At 43.1% G+C, this 27,245-nt stretch overlaps 2 protein-coding genes across 4 annotated transcripts in view; one reads left to right on the top strand and one right to left on the bottom strand.

Annotated features, from left to right (window-relative positions):
* The first annotated feature begins 840 nt into the window (after positions 1–840).
* LOC137410938 (GMP reductase 1) lies at positions 841–26,439 on the top strand. Of its 3 annotated transcripts, none has more exons than XM_068096380.2 (10): positions 841–986; positions 4,667–4,818; positions 5,592–5,711; positions 12,501–12,584; positions 14,375–14,548; positions 19,031–19,112; positions 20,122–20,228; positions 24,571–24,613; positions 25,375–25,534; positions 25,909–26,439. In XM_068096380.2, the coding sequence occupies exons 2-10, from the start codon at positions 4,732–4,734 to the stop codon at positions 26,087–26,089; spliced, it is 1,038 nt and encodes a 345-aa protein (XP_067952481.1). In that variant the 5' UTR covers positions 841–986; positions 4,667–4,731; the 3' UTR covers positions 26,090–26,439. The 3 variants fall into 3 exon arrangements, with proteins under 3 accessions (XP_067952481.1, XP_067952482.1, XP_078642618.1); XM_068096381.2 differs by having other exon boundaries at positions 852–967; XM_078786492.1 differs by having other exon boundaries at positions 979–1,308.
* PIGT (phosphatidylinositol glycan anchor biosynthesis class T) overlaps positions 26,289–27,245 on the bottom strand; it is a 31,969-nt gene continuing 31,012 nt past the window's right edge. Inside the window, exon 12 of the mRNA XM_068130348.2 lies at positions 26,289–27,021. Within this exon, the coding sequence (XP_067986449.2) occupies positions 26,769–27,021 (253 nt within the window). The 3' untranslated portion in view covers positions 26,289–26,768. The remainder of the gene's footprint in view (positions 27,022–27,245) is intronic.

Here is a 27,245-nt window from a genome sequence, read left to right as displayed (position 1 = left end):
TTGCGTGGCGTGTATAGAGCCTCACGGCTCTGAAAACGCCATAAAACTCCATGAAGAAGAAGAAGAACTCTGGGTTACATGACTTACATCTGGTTAGCGACGGCCGCCGCCATTTTATCGCGGTGAAAATAACTCCTCAAAAACGATTTGAGCGCCATTGCTTTTTGTGATCCTGTTTGTAATTTTTGTTCAGTAGTCAGCCCATGTGTGGTTAAATTATCCTGAAAATCTTAGTAACGAGGCAAAACATCATTACGAGGTGAATTTCGGTGCGATTGGGCTATAAATGTGATCTTATAAGCACGTGGCAGATGTTTAGATTGACGATCACAAGTCAGAGGCCTGGCCAGCCGGTTCGTGAAAGACCTGGGCCAAAACTCTCCCCGACCAAACCCACAGGAGCGTGAGAGTACTTGCGGCCGTTAAATAAGAATAATAAGTGTATAAAGACCATTCTGACTGCAGACGTCTTGCGTTTTGTATTCCTGTAGTGTTGAAATTTGAAAACAACAACAACCTATTTTTGCGCCAAATTGAGGGATCGCGGTAAAACAACAACAACCACGATTTTTTTCGCAAACCCATGGGGTAAAAAATATTATTATGAAGACGTAAATGTGAATTTCTTTTTACATATGTGAATTCTTATTTATTTTTATTTACCCTTGTACAGAGTATGGACAATAAATGGCTGATTCGATGAAAAAAAATAAAACGTCTTAATAGTCTGTCTTCATCATCGATATAAATATTAATAGTGTATATATAAATATCGATGGTCTTCATGGATAAATATATTTCTGTCTCAAGGATGAAAATTAGTTTGGCAATTATTTCCTGGGACTAAACAAGACGTAAAAAAAATTCTAAAGTAAATTAAAGTCGGAACACATTTCGCGTCGATTCCTCAAACGTTGTAAACGGGAAGTGACATAAGCTGCGCGCCAAGTACTTTGCCCTGTGTGAGGTGCGTTCTGTGATGCCAAGTGAGTCGCGTAACGAGTTTGCTGGTTACCTGACAGGAGTAATGCCTTGTCAGTGGACTCACTCCTATTGAGAGGAGTGGTCCAATGGTATGACCATGCATTGTGGCCCTTCGGGGGCATGATGCATGTGTTTGAATGACCATGTGCTTCAGCCTTGGGGTTGAGGCGCATGTGTAATGTTATTGGGACAGCCTTGGGCTTGACAGACGTTGTGCCTTTGCCATGGGGTCAAGGTGCACGTACAAGGCTGTTCAAATGTTTGACTTTTTACCTTTTTTCATCGTAAAAAAGGCAGGCCTTCGAGCGGGCCCTAAAAGCCCAAGTGAGTCGCGTAACGAGTTTGCTGGTTAACCAAATGTTACCTGAGCTTAGGTTTACCTCACAGACGACGCTTTTGATCGTTATAAGTTTAATATAGTTTCGGAGGCAGATTTCAAACAAGGCCTAATTTGTTTCTAGTGGTAAAGCTGCTTCAATATTTATCAATACTATAGGCCTATCCGTCCGTCCGTCAAAAACGAAGAAAAAGAACCTTTGTAACCCACGGTGTTTAATTCTAATGGGTTCTAAAGGGTAATTCTAATGGGGTCTAAAGGGTAATTCTAATGGGTTATAAAGGGTAATTCTAATGGGGTCTAAAGGGTAATTCTAATGGGTTCTGAAGGGTAATTCTAGTATGTTATTTTACTAGAATTCACCAAATGTCCGTCTGTCTATCTGTCTGTTCGAAGGTACCGCAAAAACGGCTGAACCGATCGCAACGATATTTTGGGTGGGTATTCCTGGGACTCCCTGGAGTAAAATAGGCTATATTGTTTTTCCAAGTTTTCCAATTTTCCAGTTTTTCCAAACACGATGGAATAATATTTACCGATATGAACAGTGATGTGGCTTTTGTTGAAATTCTACGTACCAGGAGAGAGTAGATCGACTCCTGCCTGACGAACTCTTCCTATATAAACGTGCGGCTCCGAAGTAACACGGCAGCGTGTGCAAAGCGACTGAAAAACAGGTGTAGCGGCCGCTTCCGTTTTGCAGAATTCAATCTTTTTTTCAAAATGGGCGCCATTACATGTACTGTTTAGATTTTGATGATTTGTGTGTAATATGATTCAACGGATGTTTATATGAATCGTTTAAAATAAAAAAGCCTTCAATTTCTGATATTTTTCCTTTTCATTTGAGCTTCCCAATTGAAGCCCCGCCCGTAGGGCGGGTACCGTTGCTAGTAAAGGGTAATTCTCGTGTTATAACTGGTAATTCTATGGATTCTGAAGGGTAATTCTAGTGTGTTACCTGTGTTGGTCTGCCGCCGACCAATCTCGCACTTCCCCCCTCCACTGGGTCAGGACATTGATACGGCACAGCCGGTCGAAACTGTAACGCCATAACACCATCTCTGCTGAGCTACCAGCATATGGACAGATTGGACATGAGCAATTTGAGTGCTGAATAGAACACCTGTGCTTCCCTGCCGGCGACCTATCTCACCTCGTCAGATGGGCTGGCTAACATTGCCTCCACCTTTCCCTACGCATCCGAAGACCTCAAAAATCACAACTAACAATACCCATGACCACCCCACCTCCAGCATTCCCACAATCGCCCATCAACAATCACCACCACAATACCCACCTCCATCCCACACAAACATCCGGACAAACTTGATCTTTAAATTGATTTTCATTCTGAAGGAGAATTTTAATGTAATGCTGTTCCTGTTCTGTTTTGTGAAATAATTTATATATGTTCTTGTGACTCGAGTGGGATCACGTGAGATCTCGCGCACGAGAATATGCCACAGCATTGGCCTGCCAATTAAAGCAGTTATCTTGCACTACCTCACACTCTTTCCCTCCATCCCCTATCGACCATCAACCTACAATACCCACCACCATCGCACACCTTCTCCCCGATCCCCTCCACAATTCCCCATCAACCGTATGCTTAGGTGGTGTAGGTGTTGAGTCCGTTCCTTGTCGCGGCCATGCCGTATTTCTTCTGGTGTTTAATATTTCTGATTTATCAATTCATACAAAATCTCTGACAAACTGTTCATTGAATGGAGAAGCAAACCTAACAATCTGTAGTGAACATTCGACTGACTATTTCCTCTGCACTACCAACATTGCGATCTTCACAAATACCATCTTCGTCTGAATCACTCGCACTCCGTCTGTATGTATGTATGTATGTATGTCCCCTCAAACGTATACCAATCAGAGCTGAGTATCTGGTCACATGACAGGGTGATGTGATTACGTCTGATGTTATTACGGCGGTACGGCGGATGACTCTCCACACATCGCCATTTTGATCTGTATGCCATTCATTCATATATCACAATCACCATGCTCTACCTTTACGTTTTTCATTCAGTGTGAAACGCAAACAAACCGATTGTTAAAATGACCATCAAATATCGAAAGCATCGGCGTTACGTCTCTTCCAACAAAATGGTGCAAACCCAACCTTTGTGGGGTATAATCTAGATTACAGTAGATCTTCCCTCAGTTCTGAAAGTAAAACTTACCTCACGGATGTCTGGATTCCTCCAAATTTCTTTGTTTAATGTTATAAACAGCAATAGCGACTCTTTGAAAAGCTAATCATGTGTGTTTGTGGTTTATAATATTTTACAAGCCCGGCTACGCCGCTGTTAGACTTTCGGTTTTGTTTTTTTGCGTTTGTGTTCCCCTTTAAAAACGCCAAACTGAACCGCGTCCTTCAGACAAAGGTGTCTATTAAGACAAGGCCGAACTTTAACGAATTAAAATGGAACAATATTTTAATTTTTTTAACCAAGTTGCATGACTGTACTTGTTTGTACTTGCACTGTACTTGTTTTACGGGACAACATGTAACTAAGATTTACCATTACTGAGAGAGGTTACAGACCTTGGACCTTTACTCGCTTTTTCAACAAGAGGAGTCGAGGGGATGTCATCAGTGTACAAGATCCTGAATGAACTTGTAAAACTGGACCCAAATCACTTGTTTGTAGTGTGGAATGCAGGTCAACAAGAAGGGGGAATTCCTGGAAATTATTCAGTTGGTCATTGGAGATTCCTCTAAAACTAGACTAGAACAGCACTCTGCAAAGTGCATGCATAGGCCAGGCTGGACAGTTTTTGTTTGGTATCACATTGAGTGGCTACATCTGCATCCAAACCTTAAAATCTAATTGGCTTGTTCTTGCTTGTTCATCAAGTGCAAAAGAGGGAAATCACTCATCATCATCATCCACCAAGTTTTGTCATAATCCGTCCAAAACTCACCACTGAAAACTCCAAACCTGACGACTCTATAAAAAAGACCATGCACACCGTCAACAACCCGCACCTCTAGCCAGATCTTTGCGCCCAGTGTCGGTTTACTGTACCTGTCAGATGAATGAAGCAGATTGGGAACAGTGCCTGTGACTACGTAGCAGCTACTAATTGACTGAGTGAACCAACACTACGCGTCGCACTGTTGTTAACTAAGGGCTGATTGGTTAGTTGAGCTACTATTTTTAGAAGTGCTATCTTAAACCAAACCCGAGCAGGATAAGTCCAGACCTTGTATAAAAACTTCCATGCACTTTATTACACAACAAGCCATTGAGCTGGAAATTTATGAATTTGTGCATATTTTGCATTTTGATTCCATTGTGCTCCATGTGTTTGGGGTGGGGACAGCAAACGAAGGATCACTGCGACGTGTGTAGGATCATCGTAGCAGTTCCTGCTGTTTTGCAACAGCCATGCCTCGAATCGACAGCGACTTGAAACTGGACTTCAAGGATGTTCTATTTAAACCAAAACGCAGCACATTGCGCAGCAGGAGTGAGGTGAGGCGTTTCTGTGGGGCCACCTGTGCGTCTGAACTGATGACGTGATTCTTAAGCAGGGACGCGACCAAAACATTTCTGAGGAATTGATCCCACGATGTTTGCTGAGTGTAACACAAATTAAATGAATAGGGGTAGTCGGTGTATTTGTAGATACTGCACACTGTTGTTCAACTATGGTCAAAGAGGATGTCCGCTGGTCGGTTGCAAGAGGATGCCCACACTCTTGTTCCGGCCGCTACTCTCTCACCCCACCCATTGCCCCATCTTGCAGTTCCCCCCCACTTGGTCGTTGGCCCTCCACACCCCCACCCCCCTCCAATCCCCCCTGTCGTTAACCCGACACGCTCCTCCCACTCCTTCCCCTCATCTCAGTTAACTGTCCACTAATGAAAATATAGTTTTGATGCAGAGGAGATAAGCAAGTTGCAGTTGGCAGAACTGCGAATGGATTTCATGGCCTGCAGTTCTGTGTTTCTTGTTGAAATGAATGTCTGGTCCATTGCTTATTGAATAAAATGGAGGCATTGTTTATATGTCTGTTTCATCCCAGTTAATTACAACATATGTTGATCCTGTAGCAGTTGTTTTATAACTCTTCCCAAAGTTAAAAGTTTGTTCTTGTAATTGCAGAATCAGCCAATATTTGATTGAGTTTAACCTTTTTGTGGATACCCATAGAAAATACTTGATGTAATATTGTTCTGCACCTGAGTAGTTTGACTTGTTCAAAGCAGCTGCGGTCAGTCATTGTCTAGTGCGTACTCACACAGGTGGATCTTCTGCGAACATTTTCATTCCGTAACTCGAAGCAGAGTTACAATGGCATTCCCATCATCGTTGCAAACATGGATACGACGGGCACTTTCTCCATGGCTAAGGCTCTCAGTAAGGTGTGTCCTGCTCTCAGTTCTGGTAAAAGGACAGATAATTACATGGTTTATTTATCTGAGGGCAAATATTTTATTTTTATTCTTTTTCAAAGAAAATTGTGATCACAAACCATATTCCTCCTTCAGTGTTTAAATTTCATTTGACGTCTTTAAATCCTTCTTTACGGTGTGCTTTCATCAATGTATGTGTGATTGTTTTTGAGAAATATGGAAATAACCATCGTCATAAATGGCAAACGACCGAAAGTCTAACAGCGGTGTAGCCGGGATTGTTTGATACTTTAGTTGAAGAGGATAGTATTACCTGGTTGGAGATACCAGTTAGCAAATAATGTAAGTATTAAAAAATTTTGAAGTACTCTAAGTGTCTGAGCTGTCTGTCACCATGGAAGTGAAGAGATTGCATTGAGACACTGGTTTATTGTCTTCCATCGCACCGCGAAGCGAAAGGGGGACTATGGTTTTCCCCTCCGTCCGTGTGTGCAGGCATGCGTGCGTGTGTGCGTGCATAAGCGAAGGACCGAATTCTAATTTGGTGTGTGGGTGCAACCCACGTCAAAATCCAAGATGGCAAGACACTGGGTATTATTCTTAAGCCCTACCAAATTAGCATAGCTCCACCCCTCGAATGGAGACACATATACTATCTTATTCCAGACAGATTCCCTACTTATTACATGGAGATTCGCCTTCTTCTCCGTGTCACACGGTCCATGCTAAACCATACATTCCTGACTTCACTAAGATATTTCACCTCTATCCCCACAAATGTAACAATATGATCTGGGGGGCGTGAACCCCCCCTCCCTCCTCCCCCGTCATATATCATCACCCTCTTGTCATAATTTCAGTTCCCCCCCAATCATCAAGTGTGATAATTTGCCCCAACCAGGTATATGACGTAATATATCAACGTTCCCCAAAGGATGTTGAAATTAACATACCTGGCAAAGCCAAATGGCATTACATTCTACCTTTCAGAAGCACAATTCTACCTTTAGCATTACATTCTACCTTTCGTCACACCAGCTCCACATTTTCTCAAATGTTGTGTTTGTGTGCTTCCCCTTCTCTCCCCATCTTGTCTACCTCCACCCTTATTATATGTTTTGTGTGTCTGTTTGATTTTTTTTTTTTGTGTGATAAATGTTAGCTCTTTCACGAGCCTCGATCCTGTATCAAAAAAAAAAAAATTGTCGGCTATAAAACTCACCCCATCTCAATGGTGACAAATTACTTAGAAATAAAAAAAATTAACTTATCTGAATCTGCACAAACGAATCCATTTTTCCTTGTCATACACCCAACCTGTCCACCAAAGTTAATCCGAATACATCCATAACCTTTTGAGATCCTGCTCACAGACAAAGAGACAGTGAAACACAGGTTTCTCTTTTGTCCGTTTATTTGGTTTTGTTCGTGCTAACAACAACACAACAACAACAGGCATTTTAAGACCATTTTCCCTGCTAGAGCGGGGGTTAGCCTTGTGGGCCCCATGACAATCTTCTCCATTTTGCCCTATTTTCTGCATCTCCCCTTGTTAACCCCCTTGCCTGCATTTCTTCTTCCACCACCTTTAGCCAAGTCTTTCTCGGTCTTCCCCGTCCTCTACTTCCTTCCACATTCATTTCCATCACTTTGCTCAACCAGTCACTTTCATTCTTCCTCAACACATGACCAAACCATCTCAACCTGTTCCTCTTCACAGCATCAATCATTGGTTCTATTCCCATCATCTTTCACAATTCATCATTTGTCTTTCTCTCTCTCAACGATACTCCGCACATCCACCGAACCATTCGCATTTCCACCCTTTCCAGCCTTCGTTGCTGCTCTACATTCATTACCCATGTCTCTCTCCCATAAATCATAACACTTCTTGCACATGCAGCATACACCTTTCCCTTCAGCTTCAACGACACTCCCCTCCTCGTCAGCACGCCACTCGGTTCCCGAAACATCTTCCATGCACATCTCACTCGAGCAACCGTTGCCGAGTCTGATCCACCTTCTCCATTCAGCATGTCTCCGATGTAGCAAAATGTTTTCACACCTTCCAGCTTCATGCCGTCTCCAAGATCCAACTCAACATTTCCTCCATCTGCAGGTCCCTCTGTGCACACCTTACATTTGAATGTAGCTCCAACACTGGTGAATGACCCTCTCAGACCACGACATTTTTGAGGAACCCACTCAGCACACATTGTACATTGAATGGAGTTCACTCCGACACCCTTCCTGCACACAGCACACGGCCACTTCCCAGTTCTTTCCACCTCACCACATGCTTTACCACTTGCCGTCACCTTCGTTTTTCCGATATTCACCTTCAGACCTTTTGTCTCCATACATTCCTTCCACTTGTTCATCTTCTCCTTCAGTCCATCCATACTTTCCGCAATCAACACCAGATCATCTGCATACAACAACTTCCACGGTAAACCATCCTTTACGTTCCGAGCCAGCACCTCCATCACAGCTACAAATAGTAGTGGACTTAGTACTGACCTCTCATGCACTCCCACCTTCACCTCAAACTCACCACTGTTCCCGTCCTTCATCCTTACAGCTGTGCGCGCTCTCTCGTACAATGCCATCACTACTCTGATCAACCATTCCTCCACTCCTAAATTCCTCAATGCCCATGTCACTACTTCACGTGGAACAATGTCGAATGCTTTCTCCAGATCAACAAACCCAAGAAACAACTTCTTCCTCTTCTCCATGAACTTCTCCTGCAACTGCCTTACAATAAAAAGCGCGTCTGTCGTTCCTCTTCCTGGCATCAATCCAAACTGCATTTCGTTGATCTTCACTTTCTTCCTTATGCTCCTCTCCAACACCCTTTCCAATACCTTCATTCCATGCTCCAATAACTTTATCGCTCGATACGAGCCACAGTCCAAAGGGACACCTTTCCCCTTGTATAGAGGGACGAGGGTACTCGGTTCCAAATCCACTGGAATGCGGCCTTCTTTCACCACCAGATTACAGATCTCTGTCATTTTCTTCACACCCCAACTTCCCGCTGCCTTCAACATACCTCCCACAACTCCCGTCGGCCCTCCTGCTTTTCTACTCTTCATTGCTTTTATCGCTTCCTCAACTTCCTTCTCAGTTATCTTCTCTGCCGGTCATAAAACTGGGTTACTCTCGATGTTGCCGTCCCATTCATTATTTGCATTCAACAGAATTTCCATATATCTCTTCCATCTTCCTTTAATTCCATCTCGGTCCACAACGATTTGTCCCACTTCATCTTTCAAGCAATTCACCCCAATCACATCACACCTCTCTTTCGCTATCTGCTTTGCAATCCTGAATACCACTCTCTGACCCTCTTCCGAATCCAAGCGTTCTCCGAACATTTTCCTACATGCCTCCTGCGCCTTTGCTACCTCTTTCTTTGCAGCCTTCTTGGCTGCCTTATAACTTTCATGTTCTGCCTTTTCTGCCCCCGTACCCTTCACCTTTTGCCACTCCTTGAACTTCTTTCTCTTCTCGTCAATCCTCTTTCTAACTTCATCATCCCACCACCATGTTTCCGAGTGTCTTGGTGGTCCTTTTGTCCCTCCACATACCTCACCAACGGCTCCCAACAGACTATCTTTCATTGACATCCAACCACTTTCAAGCTCAACCACATAATCCTCTACCTTACTCGGCCTCTCTTTTAATGCCTCCCTCACTGTCACCTCTTTCAACCTCCACACCTTCATTCTCGGTTGGTACTTCACCCGCTGAGCTCTCCTCGCACCTTTCACCCTTATGCCGCAGATAACCAAGTGGTGCTGTGAAACAGCCTCCTCCCCCGGGATCACCTTTGTGTCCCGGAGGTGCCCCCTATCTCGCCTATGCACCATCAGGTAGTCAACGGTTGTCATCGACCCACCTGACGTGTATGTAACAAGCTTATTATCCTCTTTCTGGAACTGAGTTTTACAAATCAACAAACAGCTCCATCAGCAAACAAAAAAATCCTTTCACCTTCTCCATTCCTCACACCATATCCGTAACCCCCATGAACCCCCTCAAAACAGTCCATACTCCTTCCCACATATCCATTTAGGTCTCCTCCTACCACAACAACTTCCTCGTCTTTCACGTTTTCCATCAGCTTCTCTATCGCACACCAGAACTAGTCCCTCTCTTCATCGCTCCGACCGACCTGCAGAGCATATCCCGAGATGACGTTCACCAAGAGCTTTCCAATCATCATTTTCACCATCATAAACCTTTCACTCACTCTAGTCACACTCACCACACTGTCTACAAACTCCTCAGAAAACAGGACACCAACACCATGCACGCCTTCCGGGCACCCTTGCCACACAAACTTGTATTTCTGTCCCTGCCTACCCTTCACCATTCTCACACCACTTCCCTTCCATCTCGTCTCCTGCACACAACATATGTCCACTCTTCTTCTGACCAATACTTCCACCACTTCTCCTGATCTCCAGGTCATTGTCCCTACATTCCATGTCCCAAACCTCAGAAACCGATCTCCACTTCGGGCATCAGACGTTTCGTCATCATAAATGGAGTGATTTCCACCCTTGCTTCGATCGGGTTCCCCTCCTTGAGTTTTGACGAGAGGGAGTGAGGTCCCCCACGGGGTACTTCTGGCTGTACCCTAACCATATGTAGTTGTAATTGTCATGGTTCCCTTTTTGAGGCAATGTTTTTATGGCCGGATGCCCTTCCTGACGCCAACCCTTTCAGTCGCCTCTTACGACACGCAGGGATACGGTGTACCTATTCTAAACCGGGGTATAAAAAAGAATGACTATATATATATATATACACTATATAATATAATATATATACTATATATTGTTACGGACACGACTTATTAAGATGTTATGCTAGGCCGAGCGGAATGGCCGCCGTGTTCGCACAAGTTACCCGATTATACTCGAACGTTGGCCGAATCGTGCTACGCTAGATCAATGAAGGAAAGGACACAACGGCTGGGTTAAATGACACGACACCAGGGGTACAGTTCTCAAGACCTCCAGAGGAGGATATAATATGGGATATGCAGAATGTTTAGATTACACGGCACAAGAGGTACAGCACAGAAAGGTGGGCACTTATACACGGTCTTATCTTAGCCCCGACAGACCACAGACAAACGGGACAAAACACTCACACGGGGATTGATGGCAAGGAAGGGCAGAATCGATGGCTCAAGGTGCACCTTGGCTCAGGGGCAGAATCGACCCGGTCCGGTCCAAAGATGCGGGTAGGTATCGTCGCGCTGGAGGTGGCGTCCGTTCTCCTTCGTAGCTGGGGCGCATCTGACGTCACCTCCGGTAAGTGGCTGCGTATATCCAGCGGGGAGTGACACGCCCTCGGCTCGTTAGCTCCGCCCCAGATGGAATCGGTCCGCCGCTTCTTATTGGGTGCGGGGGGGTTACCGGGCTCCGCCCTTGACGAGGAGCTGACAGTCAGCCCCTGTGTGGTAACCCCGTCGGAGCACATGGGCAATGGCGGCTAACCAAGCCGGAGTGAGGACGCACACTCCCCGCGCCGCCCCCGCTGTTGTTGTAGTTGTTGTTGTTGTTGTAGTTCCTTCATGGGGAAGAGATGCGGGGAGGTATGGGGAGGTCCTAAACTTACTACTGGTGCCATACAATCACATTCTGGTGCAACGAAGAGTCAGAATTAATGGAAACGAGTCCTTAACTGACATAGACTAAGAATAACTAGCAAGATGTCCTATAGTTGTCTACGTGAGATGCGGTGAACCTGGGCACGACATTTAATGGGGGAAAAAGGGGAAGGTCGGGGCTACAGAGTGTTGTTTACAGACAATGGGACTAGGGAATGGGGGATTGGGGATAGTTGGGGAGTATTGGGGAAATAGGGGAATATTTACAAGCGGATATGGATGGAGGCCAAATCCCATATCCGCAACAATATTATACTAAATAAAAAAAGATAAAAAAAATTTGTTTCATGCTAACAGGTTGGTAAATTCAGCTTGATCGAGGCTTTCTCCCTTCTGGTTAATCATCTTGTCGATTTGTTAATTCGGCCCAAGGCCAAGTGAAGATAGGTTGTTGTCGAGGCCGTTTTTTCATGATACGCGAAACACCCTGCAACCCATGCCTACAGAAAACAGACTTTTTGTAGCAATGGCCACATTTTTCTATCCAATCATCACGTAACTTTAAAATAATTCTCCATGGGTGGGCGCTCCTATGATGAAAGCTTTGTGACAATCGCTCAAGTGGAGAAAATGAATTTTAAAGCAAATAAAGGTGAAAAAGTGAGGGCAGAAGAAAAAAAAGTGAGGGACTCTGCCAACGTTCCGCAACATGGTCAAGAATGGTTGTGGATGCCTGTTACTAGTCTAGTCTCATGTCATTGATGATGTGTTGGTTTATGAAAATGAGGCATATGATCAGAGTATCCATTTTCTGTAGTTTCATCCATTTATTTTGGCCTAGCCATAAACTTTACATTTAAAAAAAAGCTGATTATATTGCTGATGAATCTTGAAAGCAGGAATATTTGTTCAGGACTGAAGGTTAAAGTGCTGGTTTACATACACACCTCAACCATAAGAGTTGTTTTTTATCAAGCCTACAATAGCTGTCCATGGTTTGTTTAAATGTAAAAAATTTCAAACCCAAGTGAGTTTGTGCTCCTGGCCCGTGAAGGTCAATGTCTCAACGGTTTGTTTACATCTGTGTGAAATTATTTGTGAAGGCTTGCGTGAATGTCTGCACTTATGCAAGTACAGGTACTTACTAATACGTCCTACTTGGCCTCCAGCATTGCTTGTTCACAGCCATTCACAAGCATTACACTGTGGACGAATGGCAGGACTTTGCCTCCGGGAACCCTGAGACTCTCCAGGTATGGCTATCGGTATCATTGGGCAGCCACCACCATGAATGACCATGATTAAAAGGGTGGAAGGATGCAGTTTGCCTTTATGCTTTTGGGGGGGTCATCGCACTGTTATGTGGGATGGGGCATGTTACAAGGAAGATGAGAGAACAACAATAACAAGACTAGAAGACAGAGGTGCTGTTTGGAAAAGGTTGACTTGGGATTGTCTAAAAAAAATCCATACTTTATACATCGCCCTATGTAAGTTTGAAGAAATTTGCGTCGAAAATGTCCAGCAAAATGTGGCCAACAGACATTTTATTCTTATGTTGTACTAACTAGTTGAAACAGATATGTACAGTCACGTGAAAAAGCAAGTACACCCCATGTAAAGTTTTGACTTTTTCAACATATTTCAACATACAGCTATTTGATCTTCATTTCAACAATATTGATAGATAAAGGTGATATAATATAACAAATATCATGAAACATTTACATTTTGTAGTCCATTGTATAATTTAAATAAACATAAATGCAAATTTTGCATGTGGAAAAAGTAAGTACACCCCTACATTTATCACTACTTCAAATACCTAAAATTAGAATCAGGTGCACCAGCTCAGGTGCAAATGATTAGAACATCGTTAGAGAGGATCTTGGAGGAATCTGTCTTATTTAAACCTCAGACATTTCGTTTGGCTTGCTCTTTGTTGTTGAAGTGTGCGGCATCACCATGCCTAGATCAAAAGAGCTCTCTGAGGACTTCAGAAAGAAGGTTATAGATGCCTACGAGTCTGGGAAGGGATTTAAAAAGATCTCCAAACAATTTGAAATCAATCATTCGACTGTCCGGAAGATCATCTACAAGTGGAGAAGATTCCAAACAACTGCCCACTTGTTCAGGCCAGGGCGCCCCAGCAAGTTCAGCCCGAGAGCAGACCGCAAGATGCTGAAAGAAGTCTCTAAGAACCCCACAGAAAGAACATCAGGGCAAGACTAAAGTTTGCCAATGAACACCTCGGCAAAGACCAGCACTTCTGGAACAATTTGCTCTGGACAGATGAGTCAACGGTCGAGCTATTTGGCCACAGTACCAGAAGACATGCTTGGCGAAAACCAAAGACAGGTGCGTAGGGGTGCGTAGATTCTCCATGTCGAGTATGTACTGTGTACCATCACCTTGTGGTGGTGGTGGCAGAGGGTATTACTTGTTCAGTTTTTACCTGGCTAACGCTGACGTTAAAGCACTCTTTGCACAGGTAAATTTGTCCCCTTCCCTTCACCCTCCCCTTTCTCCCGGTCCCCCCCCACTCGTACCGTGATGATAGCAACCATGTCTGTTCAGCAGTCATTTCGTATGAATTTTCGTGTACACCGGAGGGGACTATAGGTTTGCACTCCGTCCCTCCATCAGTCAGTCAGTCAGTCAGTCAATCTGTCAGTCTAGTCTGTCAGTCAGTCACGCAAAGAACAGTTTTTCGGACTTTTTTCTAAACTCTTAATGCTAATGATTTCAATCTTGGTACATGGTTTCCTCATGATAAGTTACAGATCAAGTTCGAACTTCACGACGTTTCGATCATTTTTGACAAAGTTATGGCACTTTGAACTTTCGTAATTTCCCCAACAGTTTTCCGGACGATAGACTGCCGGTAGGGGACATGTATTGCAGCGCAATACTCAGAATGCTTGTTTTCATGAAAACACAGTAACTTAATATATTACTCGATCTGTTTTTGCTTGCAGGTGTGGTTACTATTATTTTTCTCCAATTCTCACTGTACATGTTTTTTTTTTTGTTTTTTTTACAGCATGTTGCAGTGAGTGTGGGTAGTGGTGCAGCAGACTTCGAGCGGCTATGTGCGATACTTGAAGCTGTGCCAAAAGTACAGTACATTTGCTTGGATGTTGCCAATGGGTATTCCGAACACTTTGTGGAGTTTGTGAAGGATGTGCGAAGCAGGTTTCTCAGACATACCATTATGGTGAGTGCAGTTTAAAAAGAAGTAAAGACGAAGGAATGGGGTGGTGTCAAATACTGTATTTGTAATTTGTGCTTTGGCAGCGAATTGGCTCTATGATGAGTCTTATGGTCCAGAGGAGAGGCGGTAAAGAACACCCTCAATAAGGCAGTTCCAGAGACGAGAGAAAAGAGGAATAAAAGTGTTGAGGTGTGCAGTGAGCCTACATTTTGGAAGATCCCCTAAAAAAATAATCTCAATAACTGCCAAAATGTCCTTTATTATTATTATTTTTTAATCTCCACAGTCAGACTGAAGCACAAGGTATGTTGCTCTCACATCACAGGCAGGTTTGTGGCCTTTATCGTTTACTGCCTCTCCTCTGGTTTAGCTTCCTCAGCCCTTCAATCCCCCTCTCTAGCTAGCATCTGCAGGATGTATGCTTTCTTACGTTCTGAGTTAATCTTCCAAAATCCAGGCTCACTGCACACCTCAACTCTTTTGTTCCTCTTTTCTCTCGTCTTTGGAACTGCCTTCCTGAGGCTATTCTCTTCCAGTCTTCCGTCCAGGGCCTCAAGAAGGAAGGCACAGTCATCTCATGTCATCCTCCATTCTTGCCCATGGGATTTAAAAACATTTTTGAAGCTTATTGACCCTGCCCCTCTTTACTTGCAGATTATTGTTGTCCCTCATTTCCTTTTTATTCATTTTCTTGCTTGTTGTGTCTGTTCATACCCTAGTCACCCCACCCTGCTCTTGCATGTAATGAGCCTCGATTTTGTAAATAAAAAAACAACTACTTTTAATTCGGTCACCCTCTGTTATGTAATATGTATTACTCGCAAATGCACACGTCCACAGTGATATGGAAAAGCTAGCCATGGTGGTGGCGAGAATAACCACAGAAGATGACAGGCAGTTGTCTGGGGAAATTAAATCCATCCTGTAGCGCTCAACTTCACCAAATGTGGCATTATGCAAACCAACAGCAACGGCAAGAAAGCACAGTACATGCATTATGTTTTAGGGTTGTTTGTCTGTCTGTGCGTCCGTGATATTTTTTCGTTCCCGCGATAACTTACGAAAGGCTGTGGGGATCCAAGTCAAACTTGATTCAGGTATCTATAATGATGAAAAGATGAACTGATTCGATTTTGGGATCACCAGGTCGAAGGTCAGAGGTCGTGAGTTAAACATAGGGGCAACACTCCTGGTGCTCACCTGGTAGAATAAACGGTATACTGCACTGACAGGGTATTTTAAACCAATTTCATTGGTTGCTAGAAGACAGGGCACCATGTAGAATCATACTAACATAAACATGACTTTAAACAAACAAAGAAAAACATACCTATTTTGGGGGGCAACCCTCCCTCCCCCAACCCCATATACCTCCTAAGACCCCCAATTGTTCTAATGCCTTGAATAAACATTGGTACATCATGGGTGATTAAGGTTGTGGTGAAGTTTCATCGAAATTGCGTGTGTAGTTTCTGAAAAGAAAGCAAATACCTATTTTGGGGGACAACCTCCCCCCACCCCCCGTAGACCCCTAAAGGGGCAGATTTTTTTTTAATGCTGTGATCAAACTTTGGTACATCACGGGTGGTGAAGGTTCTGGTCAAGTTTCATCGAAATTGTGTGTGTAGTTTCAGAGAAGAAAGCAAATACCTATTTTGGGTGGTCAAACCTGGACCCACTTTGACCCATCGTAAACCCTCATAGACTTTGATTTCTTAGTGCCGCGAACAAACTTTAGTCACAACACAACAAATATCATTTGTGCCAAATTTGATCGCAATCACATCAGTGGTTTCGGAGAAGAAGTTTCAAGTGTTCACGGAAGGACGGACTGACGGACAGACAACGCGCCCATAAGCTCCCCTGAACTTCGTTCCAGGTGAGCTAAAAATCATGTTATCGCGATGACTTGTAAACCAGTGATAGGATTTTGACCAAAGTTGATACAGGTACGTGTTGTGATGCAAAGATTAACTTATTAGATGTTGGGCTCAAGAGGTCAAAGGTCAGAGTCTGTAATGCTTTTTTGTTGCCGCGACAACTTGAGAACGGCTGAAGGGACCTATGTCAAACTTGGTACAAGTATGTATAATGATGCAAATATGAACCAATTCGATTATGAGGTCAAAGGTCAGAGGTAAAATTAGGTAAAAAATACGAACATTATGTCCCATTAGGTTTTTTTAAATTTTTACCGAGCTATCTTGTGAACCAGTGATGGGATTTTGACTAAATTTGGTACAAGTATATATTATGATGAAAATATGAACTTATTAGATTTTGGCATCGAAGGTCAAAAATCAGAGGTCATATCGGCTAAATATGTGATGACAACAGCTGAAGGGATGGAAATCAAACTTGGTACAAGTATGTTTAATGATGTAATGATTAATGTGTAACATCGCGACATCGATGTGTACCGTTCTAGTTTCCCTTTTAAAGTGTGTGTGTGTGTGTGTGTGTGTGTGTGTGTGTGTGTGTGTGTGTGTGTGTGTGTGTGTGTGTGTGTGTGTGTGTGTGTGTGTGAGATTGATTTTATTATGTCTATAGGGGGTGGGAGGTGGTAGAGATTAACTGACAGCAGATAAAAATGTATAGAGTAGTGTGGTCCGTTAACGAGTGGTTAGCCAATCTCGATGTAATAAGCAGGGACATGTCAGCTTAAGTATTGCTTGGTTTGAACATGCACCACACGGAGAATGGTGCATTGCATTAAATAGCTAGGATTTAAAGTTAAATAAACGTATGAAAAGCCTCTTGTAATGCCCTGGGTGAGGTTGAAAATAATAACAGCTTTGTTTTGTTGGAAGAGCGAGGAAGATCATGGGGCTTCTGCCAAGCAAAGGAGAGAGGGAGGCTGAGTGTGGTCGGGAGTGAAGTGTAGGATCAATGAGCTTCTGCCGCGCTGGTTCGGTGTGCTCGGAAAAGGTAAAAATAAAGCACGCTGAGGGCTTTCATGGCAGAGGAGAATCGTGAATGTCCTGGTCGAGCCTGAGGAGAATAGCGAGCACCTTGGTGGAGTCTTGGGAGAATTGGCATTGTGCCAGAAAAAGGTTTGCCTCACATTAGGAAAGGAGCGCTTCATCGCTCTGCCAGCCTGCCTTCGCCCTGTGCCATTTCGTTACCCCCATTGCCTGCATCTCCGTCCTTTCGCCTGTTCGAGACTGCTCAACTTCTCCTACGTTACCACCAGATATAAGCCCACCCGGTTCTCATTCCCTTTCCCCGTCTGTGATCGAATCTGGTGTGTTGCGCCTTAGATTTCTTTCGAATTATTTTACCTCATTGAATGAATGAATGATCGTTTTAAGGCCATTTTCCCCGCTGGAGCGGGGGTTAGCCTTGCGGGCCCCATGACAATCATGGTTCCCTGTTTGAGGCAATATTTTTATGGCCAGATGCCCTTCCTGACGCCAACCCTTGGTCGCCTCTTACGATGCGCAGGGATACGGTGTACCTATTCTAAACCGGGGTACACACTGGTACACACACACACCTCATTGTGTATAATTATCTATTGATTCCTTACATACTCCATTTCTTCCCTCCCATCTCGTCATTGAATTCCCCACTGTCAGATTCAATCTTCCGTTTTATTTGTTTTGGGAAATAAACTCTGTTTGTTTTACAAGAGATAAGGTTCTCGAGTACTTCCCCGGTTTCCGCGCGCGCGAAAGACCACCAATAAATTGACAGTACAGGGAGTAAAGTATTTCGGTCCATCCAGCCAGCGTTGGTGTTAATCGGCCTGGATGCGAGTCACGAAGAGGAAATCGCAAAGAGGAAAGCTCATGTGCAACACTTTATTCACATCTGCCATGCATTACTACGATTCAAAGTGAAAATAATCGGTACCTTGTACCTGGATGCTCTTACAAAATAAGAAAAATTGTAAGGGAGTGAACCCGGTGACACGATCTAATCAAAACAAGAGAAAAATGACCACAGTGTGGACACCAGCTGCGACGTGTAGAATCATGAGGATATCTGTTGCAATATGCGCTACCAAATTCGACCGGTCATTAAATTATACGCATGCACTAGCGTAGTCCGCGATGTTCTTACCTCATACCAACGCACGTCCGAGTGTATGCGCATGCGCTATTCAATAATTACACCTAATTTGTGTCAAGTTCTGTGAAACGAGATTGATATGAAAACATTCATGTTGTCTTTGTTGCTAAATTTATTCTGGTTTCTTCAAACAAATCGCGATTTTAGTCCACGATGTTCTTACCTCATACCAACGCACGTCCGAGTGTATGCGCATGCGCTATTCAAAAAGGCACCCCAACAACAAGAACAACAACGCGGTCCTCTCATAGAGCTGCTCGTCACAGCTAAAAAGGTAACTTAAGGGGGTTTCATGCAGCATGAATAACTTGCCTTGCTCATTTAACTTGATTGTTGATGACTCTATTGAAGTTGATTCCGATGTGTAAAAGAAGCTCGATCCTGAATGTGCTTTCTTTTCCGTGACTACAGGCAGGAAACGTCGTAACGGGAGAGATGGTGGAGGAGCTGCTGCTGGCAGGAGCTGACATTATCAAAGTTGGAATTGGCCCAGGTATGACGAGCACTCTCTCACATGGTTTATAACGACACTTTAGGCTACATCACCAAGTCTGTGTTGCTGTCGGCCTAGCTGTTCGTGCAGCATTAAGAACACAATAACTGTGGAATTGAATACCAACAACATGAATACTGTAACGATCACCACAAATACTATAAGCTTGCTATCGACAAGCTTCTGCAAATGTACAATAAACTAATCTCTGAGCTTAAGCCCAATGCACAAAGAGCATGATGAATGGTATCTGAGCTTGTGAAAATTTAGCATTTAATAAATAAATAAATAAACCTTTCATCCAGTGCTCCTTCCACAGATTATGCTTTTATCAGTCAAATAAATTGTAAATTTTCTTGTGCTGTAACAGTATTCGTTTTCAGGTAAATGTCATCTTTGCTCTACTTTCATCATATTTTGGATCTTTATTGTTCAGAGAATCTGATCATTTTTCATATATATATATTTTTTGTATACAAGATCGAGGCTCGTGTAAGAGCTAACATTAATCACAAAAATGGGGGAGGGAGGGGGAAGCACACAAGCACAACATTTCAGAGCAGCGACATCGGGAGATCTGTGGGAGGGAGAGGGCTTGGGGGGAGGAGGCATGGGAAGTGGTGGGTGGGAGAAGTATAAAACACATGGACACTGCTAGGGCTTCCAGGAAAGAAGTCGGTATTTCAAAAAAGTGGATCTGGGGTGAATTAACGGGGGTATAAAAGATCAAAAAGAAAGATCTTTGTGTGAAGACAAACTGAAGTTGATGTCACTTAGAGTTGATTACGCAAACTTTTAAATGTTTAAAGGGGAAAAAAAAAATCAGGATTGCCAATATTTAAAGTTTTGCTTTGCCATAAAACCATTTTAATTGGAGGGAGGGAGGGGGGGGGCGCATTTAGTAGGGTGGGCCGGAGGTCCGAAGAATGTTGTATTCAGTTCAGCTCATAAAATGGTTCCTTGAAAACCAGAAACCTCCAATGGTTCCATGTCCGCGGATTGTGTGCAGGTTCTGTGTGTACAACTCGCAGGATGACTGGTGTGGGATACCCACAGCTGAGCGCTGTGATCGAGTGTGCGGATGCCGCTCATGGTCTTGGCGGCCATATTATTTCGGTATGGACCTTGATTAAAGCCAACATCATACTTTGTATGTTATTGTTAACTGCACTGTTTCGTCTGAAGGTGTGTTCACGCAGATAAATTATTCGAAACCAAATTTTGCCAAATACTGCACATGAAAATATTTAATACAGTACGAGCCAGGCAGCAATGGCGTCATGAGGTGGAGCAGTGGATCGCATGCCCACCATTGCCGCACTTAGTTCATGCATAATTATTTTAAGATAAACGGATTATATTCTGGAGTCAAAAGGTCAGAGGTCCCGTTAGTTTAAAAAAAATCTGTTACCAAGCTAACTTGTTAACCAGTCATGGGATTTTGACAAAACATGGTACAAGTATATATCTTTATCTTATTATAATAGAGCAAACATATATGGTTATGTTTATATGTGACCAAAATGACTTCTTCTTCTTCAAATAAAATTAACACCCAAAACACAGTTCATGAACTCTTAATTATGTTTAGACTGCTGAGACCCCTCAGACCCTTTAAGTCCCCCAAGACAACCAAGACCCCTGAATACTCAAAATACCATAAAAGACCCAAAATACCCTGAAGTCCAAAAAGTCCCTGAAGACCCAAAGACCCCAAACACCCCAAAACACCCCGAAGACCCACAACACCCCGAAGACCCACAACACCCCGAAGACCCAAAACACCCCGAAGACCCAAAACACCCCGAAGACCCAAAATACCCTAAAAGACCCAAAACACACCGAAATGGTCAAAGATGCCTATCCCTCTGAAACGACGTGTGGTGAGGCGTGCGGAGCACGCTGAGTCGCGCTGGTTATGAATCTTGGTTTCATCAGATCACAGAATCTTGTTTCTCACAGTCTGAGAGTCCTTTAGGTGCTTTTTTGCAAACTCCAAGCGGGCTTTCATGTGTCTTTCACTGAGGAGAGGCTTCCGTCTGGCCACCTGCCATAAAGCCCAGATCGGTGGAGTGTTGCAGTGATGGTTGTCCTTCTGGAAGTTTCTCCCATCCCCACACAGGATCTCTGGAGCTCAGCCAGTGACCATCGGGTTCTTGGTCACCTCTCTTACCAAGGCCCTTCTCCCCCGATTGCTCAGTTTGGCCGGGCGGCCAGCTCTAGGAAGAGTCCTGGTTGTTCCAAATTTATTCCATTGAAGAATTATGGAGGACACTGTGCTCTTGGGAACCTTCAATGCAGCAGAGATTTTTTGTTGGCTTCCCCAGATCTGTGCCTCGGCACAATCCTGTCTCTGAGCTCTGCAGGCAGTTCCTTCGACCTCATGGCTTGGTTTTTGCTCTGATATGCATTGTCAGCTGTGAGACCTTATATAGATAGGTGTGTGCCTTTCCAAATCATGTCCAATCAATTGAATTTACCACAGGTGGACTCCAATCAAGGTGTAGAAACATCTCAAAGATGATCAAGAGAAATCGGAGGCACCTGAGCTAAATTTCAAGTGTCATAGCAAAGGGCCTGAATACTTATGTAAATGTGATATTTCAGTTTTTTCTTTTCAATAAATTTGGAAAACTTTCTAAAATCCTGTTTTCTCTTTGTCATTATGGGGTATTGAGTGTAGATCGATGAGGGAAAAAATGAATTTAAACAATTTCAGCATAAGGCTGCAACACAACAAAATGTGAAAAAAGTGAAGGGGTCTGAATACTTTCTGAATGCACTGCACATATAATGATATAATAATGTGGGCGGAGGCATATCAGTTGATGTCGAAGAGTACCGTTCTAGTTATCTATTTTATAGTTTACCGATAGCACATTTATGAAATGCTTATTTTACATTTTTCATCACTTTACAACATTACATTTGAAATTGATCCTTGTTGTCCAACCCTCTGATAAAGGAGATTTCCTTCTTTCCACTTGTCAAAAACAAATTCAATCAGATACCTCAATTCAACATTGGTGGTCTTTGAAAATCTTGTCACCTTTTGTTTGATGACACTTTTGTAAGAAAAATGTATTATATATACCATATTTTCACACAAATAACCGTATGCATTATATTTGTTCTAAAAATGCCAACTGCGGGTTATATTTCACCATATGTAATGTAACATAACCACAGCGGGTCAAGTTAAATGATCAAGGAGATGCAAAAATAGGAATTTTTTACAAGTTTAAATGTAATATCTTAAATTGCAGTTCTTTTGCATTAAAAAAAAAAAAAAAATGTTGCATGTTGTACCTATATATACACTACTGGTCAAAAGTTTTAGACACCTCAATTTTTCCAATTTTTATTGAAATTTAAGCAATTCAAGTCCAGTGAATAACCTGAAATGGTACAAAGGTAAGCAGGAAACTGCTCGAGGTTAAAAAAAAAAAAAGAAGTTTAGGTGAGCAAAAACAGGAAAATAATGTAAATTGCACAGTTATAATGTAAAAAAAGGTCTTCTTCAGGGAACAAGTAATGTAATAGGTTAACAACTTACAGCTGTTCTGCAGCAATGTAAGTAAATTAAGCCTTGAAAGTTGATGCAAACAATTCCTACAGGTGTCCCAACCTCTGCTGGTTACTTGATTACAAACCCCCTGTCTGTATAAAAGCAGTATTGGAACAAATTGTTATTACACCCTCTAAAGCATTATTTGAACAACATTGCAATGCAGGAAGTAGTATATTGGAAACTGGAGGAAACTGACAGAAAGAGGTCTGGCAGACCCAAAGCCACAACAGAATCAGAAGACAAGTTTCTGAGAGTCAACAGCTTGCGTGATAGGCGGCTCACAGGACAACAGCTTCAAGCACAGCTTAACACTGGTTGAAGTAAGCAAATCTCAAGTTTCAACTGTGAAGAGAAGACTTCGAGCTGCAGGTTTGACAGGTCGAGTGGCAGTAAGAAAGCCATTGTTAAGATGGCAAAATAAGAAAAAGAGGCTTGCCTGGGTCATGAAGCACCGCCAGTGGACTACTGAAGACTGGAAGAAGGTCTTATGGACCGATGAATCAAAATTTGAAATCTTTGGTTCATCACGCAGGGTTTTTGTACGCCGTCGAGTAGGCGAAAGGATGGTTCCTCAGTGTGTGACACCAAATGTCAAACATGGAGGTCTTGGAGGAGGAAGCGTGATGGTCTGGGGCTCTTTTGCTGGATCCAGAGTCGGCGACTTGCACAGAGTGACTGGCACCCTGAACCAAAAGGGCGACCACAGCATTTTGCAGCGCCATGCAATACCCTCTGGTATATGCCTAGATGGTCAGGGGTTCATCCTACAGCAAGATAATGACCTTAAACACACCTCCAGGCTATGTCAAAACTACCTTCGAGGAAAAGAACAAGAGGGTAGGCTTCAAATCATGGAATGGCCAGCACAGTCTCCAGACTTAAACCCCATCGAGCTGGTTTGGGATGAACTGGACAGAAGGGTGAAAGCAAAGCAACCTACAAGTGCAACACATTTGTGGGAACTTCTGCAACAGTGTTGGGAAGAACTTCCCGAACAATGTTTGATTTCCATTGTAGAAAGAATGCCACGAGTGTGTTCGGCGGTTATATCTGCAAAAGGTGGCTACTTTGCCGAGTCAAAAATTTAAATTAAATTTTGCTAAACAAAATGATTCTATGATTTCTTTTTTATCTCCAATTGTTTATTTGTTCTATGCTTAATTTCAGAGTACATTGAGACATTAAACTGCGTAAATTTCAATTAAAAAAACTGGAAAAATTGAGGTGTTCTAAAACTTTTGACCAGTAGTGTACATCAATTCCAAAGGTATTTAAGGTACCGGTAAATCATCTTGTGTAAAGCCCATAAAGTCCTCGTTTTCTGTGCCGCTGTGAAATAGCTGAAGCAGCTCAGGTCAGCAGGTCTGTTGCAATCCGTATCGTTATCATCCTCTTCGCCAGAAATCAGCCCACCTTTTTGTCAACAATCAGTTTAAATTCGGCTGTGAAACTTTTACATTTTCTCTTACTTGTACTGACAGCAGAGGTGTGTTCAGTTACCAAGCAGCTAGCTTGCGCTTGCCAAGCCAGCCATTCCTTATCCACGGTTTTGAATGAAGTGCTTGCTCGAGTGCTTAAGCCACTTGGCGAGCGCTCTACAAGAAACTTGGTAACTGAACATACTCTGACATTGTTCGACAGGGACTTGTAATGGTAGGCACGACTTTGTGGAATGATATGAAAGGTGGTGTGAACATTCATAACAATATTGAGCTGATAATATAAATGGATATTGTTGACAGGTAGGTGGCTTGGTCTTCTTTGTAAATGTGCTATGAACTTGGAATTAATTACTGTATTAATAATGGTGTGATGTATTTTTTGTATTCGTATTTATGCAAATGTATTTTCCCTGACTTCCTTTTTTCTGCCGTCACCTGCATACAGGATGGAGGTTGCACGTGTCCTGGAGATGTGTCAAAAGCTTTCGGTAACGATGTTTTTACAGTATGCTCTTTAAATGCTATTGTCGGCATAATTGTGGTCATTGTGAAATATGGCCATGTGTTCAAGTTGGAATACACGGAGAATCGGCATTCTAAAATGGCCGAGCATAAATAATCAAGAAATCCCCCAAAAATTTCCAGTCCCATTGTAAGATGGAATTATTCTGCCCAAAAGAGGAAATTTGGGAATCATTAATTTAAAGGATTTTGAAATGGCAGCTGTGGTGCCCATTTAACCTGGATTAGATCACGGAGAGGGTGAGCAATGCTGCCTGAAAAACACGATTTAATTTGAGACAGCTTTGGCTTCCACATGCACTATGTGACACGCAGTGCACACTGATCTTGGTATCACCTGGATATGAGTCCTGCAAACAAACAAATGAACGCATCACTACATATCATGGTTACTTATAGCTGCAAAATGGGTCGGATCCTAATACACACACCTTCCATCAATGCGTACACGGTTTGTTGTGGAGCATTATGAAGAGTTCGATTCCAAAACGAGATATCTCGATTGGGTTGTCAGACACTGGAGTTTTTATATATGGAACTACATGATGTTGGTAGTGTTGAAGAAAAACATTTTGCTTGCATGAATCTGCTACCATGGAGCATAGAGCTAGGCTGCTGGTAATTCACGAAACATAAAATTGTTTATCGCGTTTTGGAATCAAACTAGTCATGTAATGCTCCAAGTTGATGCGTTCTGCTATATGTGGGATTACTGTGACTTCCACAGGAGCTGGTGCAGACTTTGTCATGCTGGGTGGAATGTTCGCCGGGCACACAGAGTGTGCGGGTTCCATCATTGAGCGGAACGGCAAGAAGATGAAGTTGTTTTACGGCATGAGTTCGGATACCGCCATGCGCAAATACGCTGGAGGTGTTGCAGACTACCGGTCAGTTTTGAGATCGTGAATGACAGGAGTAGACCAGGCAGGGGTTATTATGGTTGGTGTAACACCGATTTGTTCTTATGGCTGGCCTGTGACATACAGACAACCTTTTGCCCATAACAATGAGTAACTGTTAGTCTGAAGGAAGTGGGAGTTTGAGTTTGAGGCCTGGACTAAAACTTGAATTATCATCACAATTGTTTGTCGATATGATAATCTGAAGGATCCCATGCTTCTCCTTTGGGTGGCCATTCAGCTAAACAGAGTGTAGAGGCTTTAAGAATTGGTTTGTCACCTTTCGGTCTGTTCTTGAAGAAATGAAGACCTGTTGAGATTGTACTAGATAGAATTGCAAGTGACATTTTGCCCACGTGCAGCGCTTCCGAAGGCAAGACCATCGAAGTGGAGTGTCGAGGAGATGTCGAGAACACCGTGCGAGATATCTTGGGCGGAGTACGGTCGACGTGCACGTACGTCGGTGCTTCGAAATTGAAGGAGCTCAGCCGGCGGACAACTTTCATCAGGGTAACGCAGCAGATCAACAACATGTTCAACTGACCTTTCTTTGTAGAATGTTGTTCACGTGAAGCACTTGCTCATATAATTTGTAGTTGATCAACTGCTGCGCCAGGTTTATTTTGAAACTGATAATATTTGTGTTCCAAGTTTAGCAAGTTGTGATTATTTACGAGGTGTATGAATTTATGGTCCTTATCTTTTAAGATGAGTAAAGGCTTGTTTTTGGCAAAAAGCAAAGTCTGCTCCAAAATTTTATGGTCCAATGCAGAACAATATGAACTGTTTATCCATTGCATTGTCATTCAATGAAAAGAATTGCATGTGTATGAGCAGGAAGGAAACCAAAAATTTCTCAAAATAAATAATTAAAAAACCTTTTCAAAAATTCACCAATGTTTGGGCCTCAATCAGAGGCTCCTGTCTTTAGTAAAATTGAATTGCTGTTCATCAGTAGCCTATTGACCTTGAACTGGACAAGTGGAGGGAAGTTTTGAATCCACAAAATGTCTGCTACTCTACATCTAAGGGTTGGAAGCCAAATAATTATCAATTCAATTTGGCTCATCTTTCCAAAGTGGTTAAACCAGTTTTCAATGAACAGTACAATAATCTGTGCTGCATCTTCTAGATTATAGATGGGACATGGTTGTTTTGTGGCATGACCAACTCGTGCTGTTGCATCTTGTGGGCTTGACCATCATTTATATTGCCATGGCTGTCATATCAAGGGCACGCCGCGCCAGCGCCTGATGAGATTGGCTAGGTGGCGCACAATGCCTGAGGCTTGCGATGGGTCACGGGTGCGGAAGGAGCGTGTGAGGATGTTGTGGAATGACCCGAAGCCTATGGCTACCACGGTGCACGTGAGGCACACCACGTTGTAGGGCATGCTGAAGTCTGGGGTCGGTAGTGACACGAGCAGCGTCTGCGTATACAGTCTGCTCAAGAGGCCTGTGTTGCGTACCAGAGGCCTGATGGAAAGGGGAGAACACAGGATGCATACCATGAGATGGTGGAACAGTTATGGAAGAGATCAAATACTGTGAGAGGAAAAAAACAACAAAAACAGCGACTTAAGAACAACACAGGATGTACAAAGCAGCGATGCTCGGAAAAATAAATTTCTTGTCTCGTCCTTGATGCCAATCGACTGCTGGGAAATCAACTCTGGCACAAGCCCAACCACCACAAACCA

Source organism: Myxine glutinosa, chromosome 11 (genome assembly GCF_964187855.1).
Source record: "Myxine glutinosa chromosome 11, kmMyxGlut1.1, whole genome shotgun sequence".
NCBI classification, from domain to species: domain Eukaryota; kingdom Metazoa; phylum Chordata; class Myxini; order Myxiniformes; family Myxinidae; genus Myxine; species Myxine glutinosa.
This window is presented reverse-complemented; position numbering and strand designations above follow the sequence as displayed.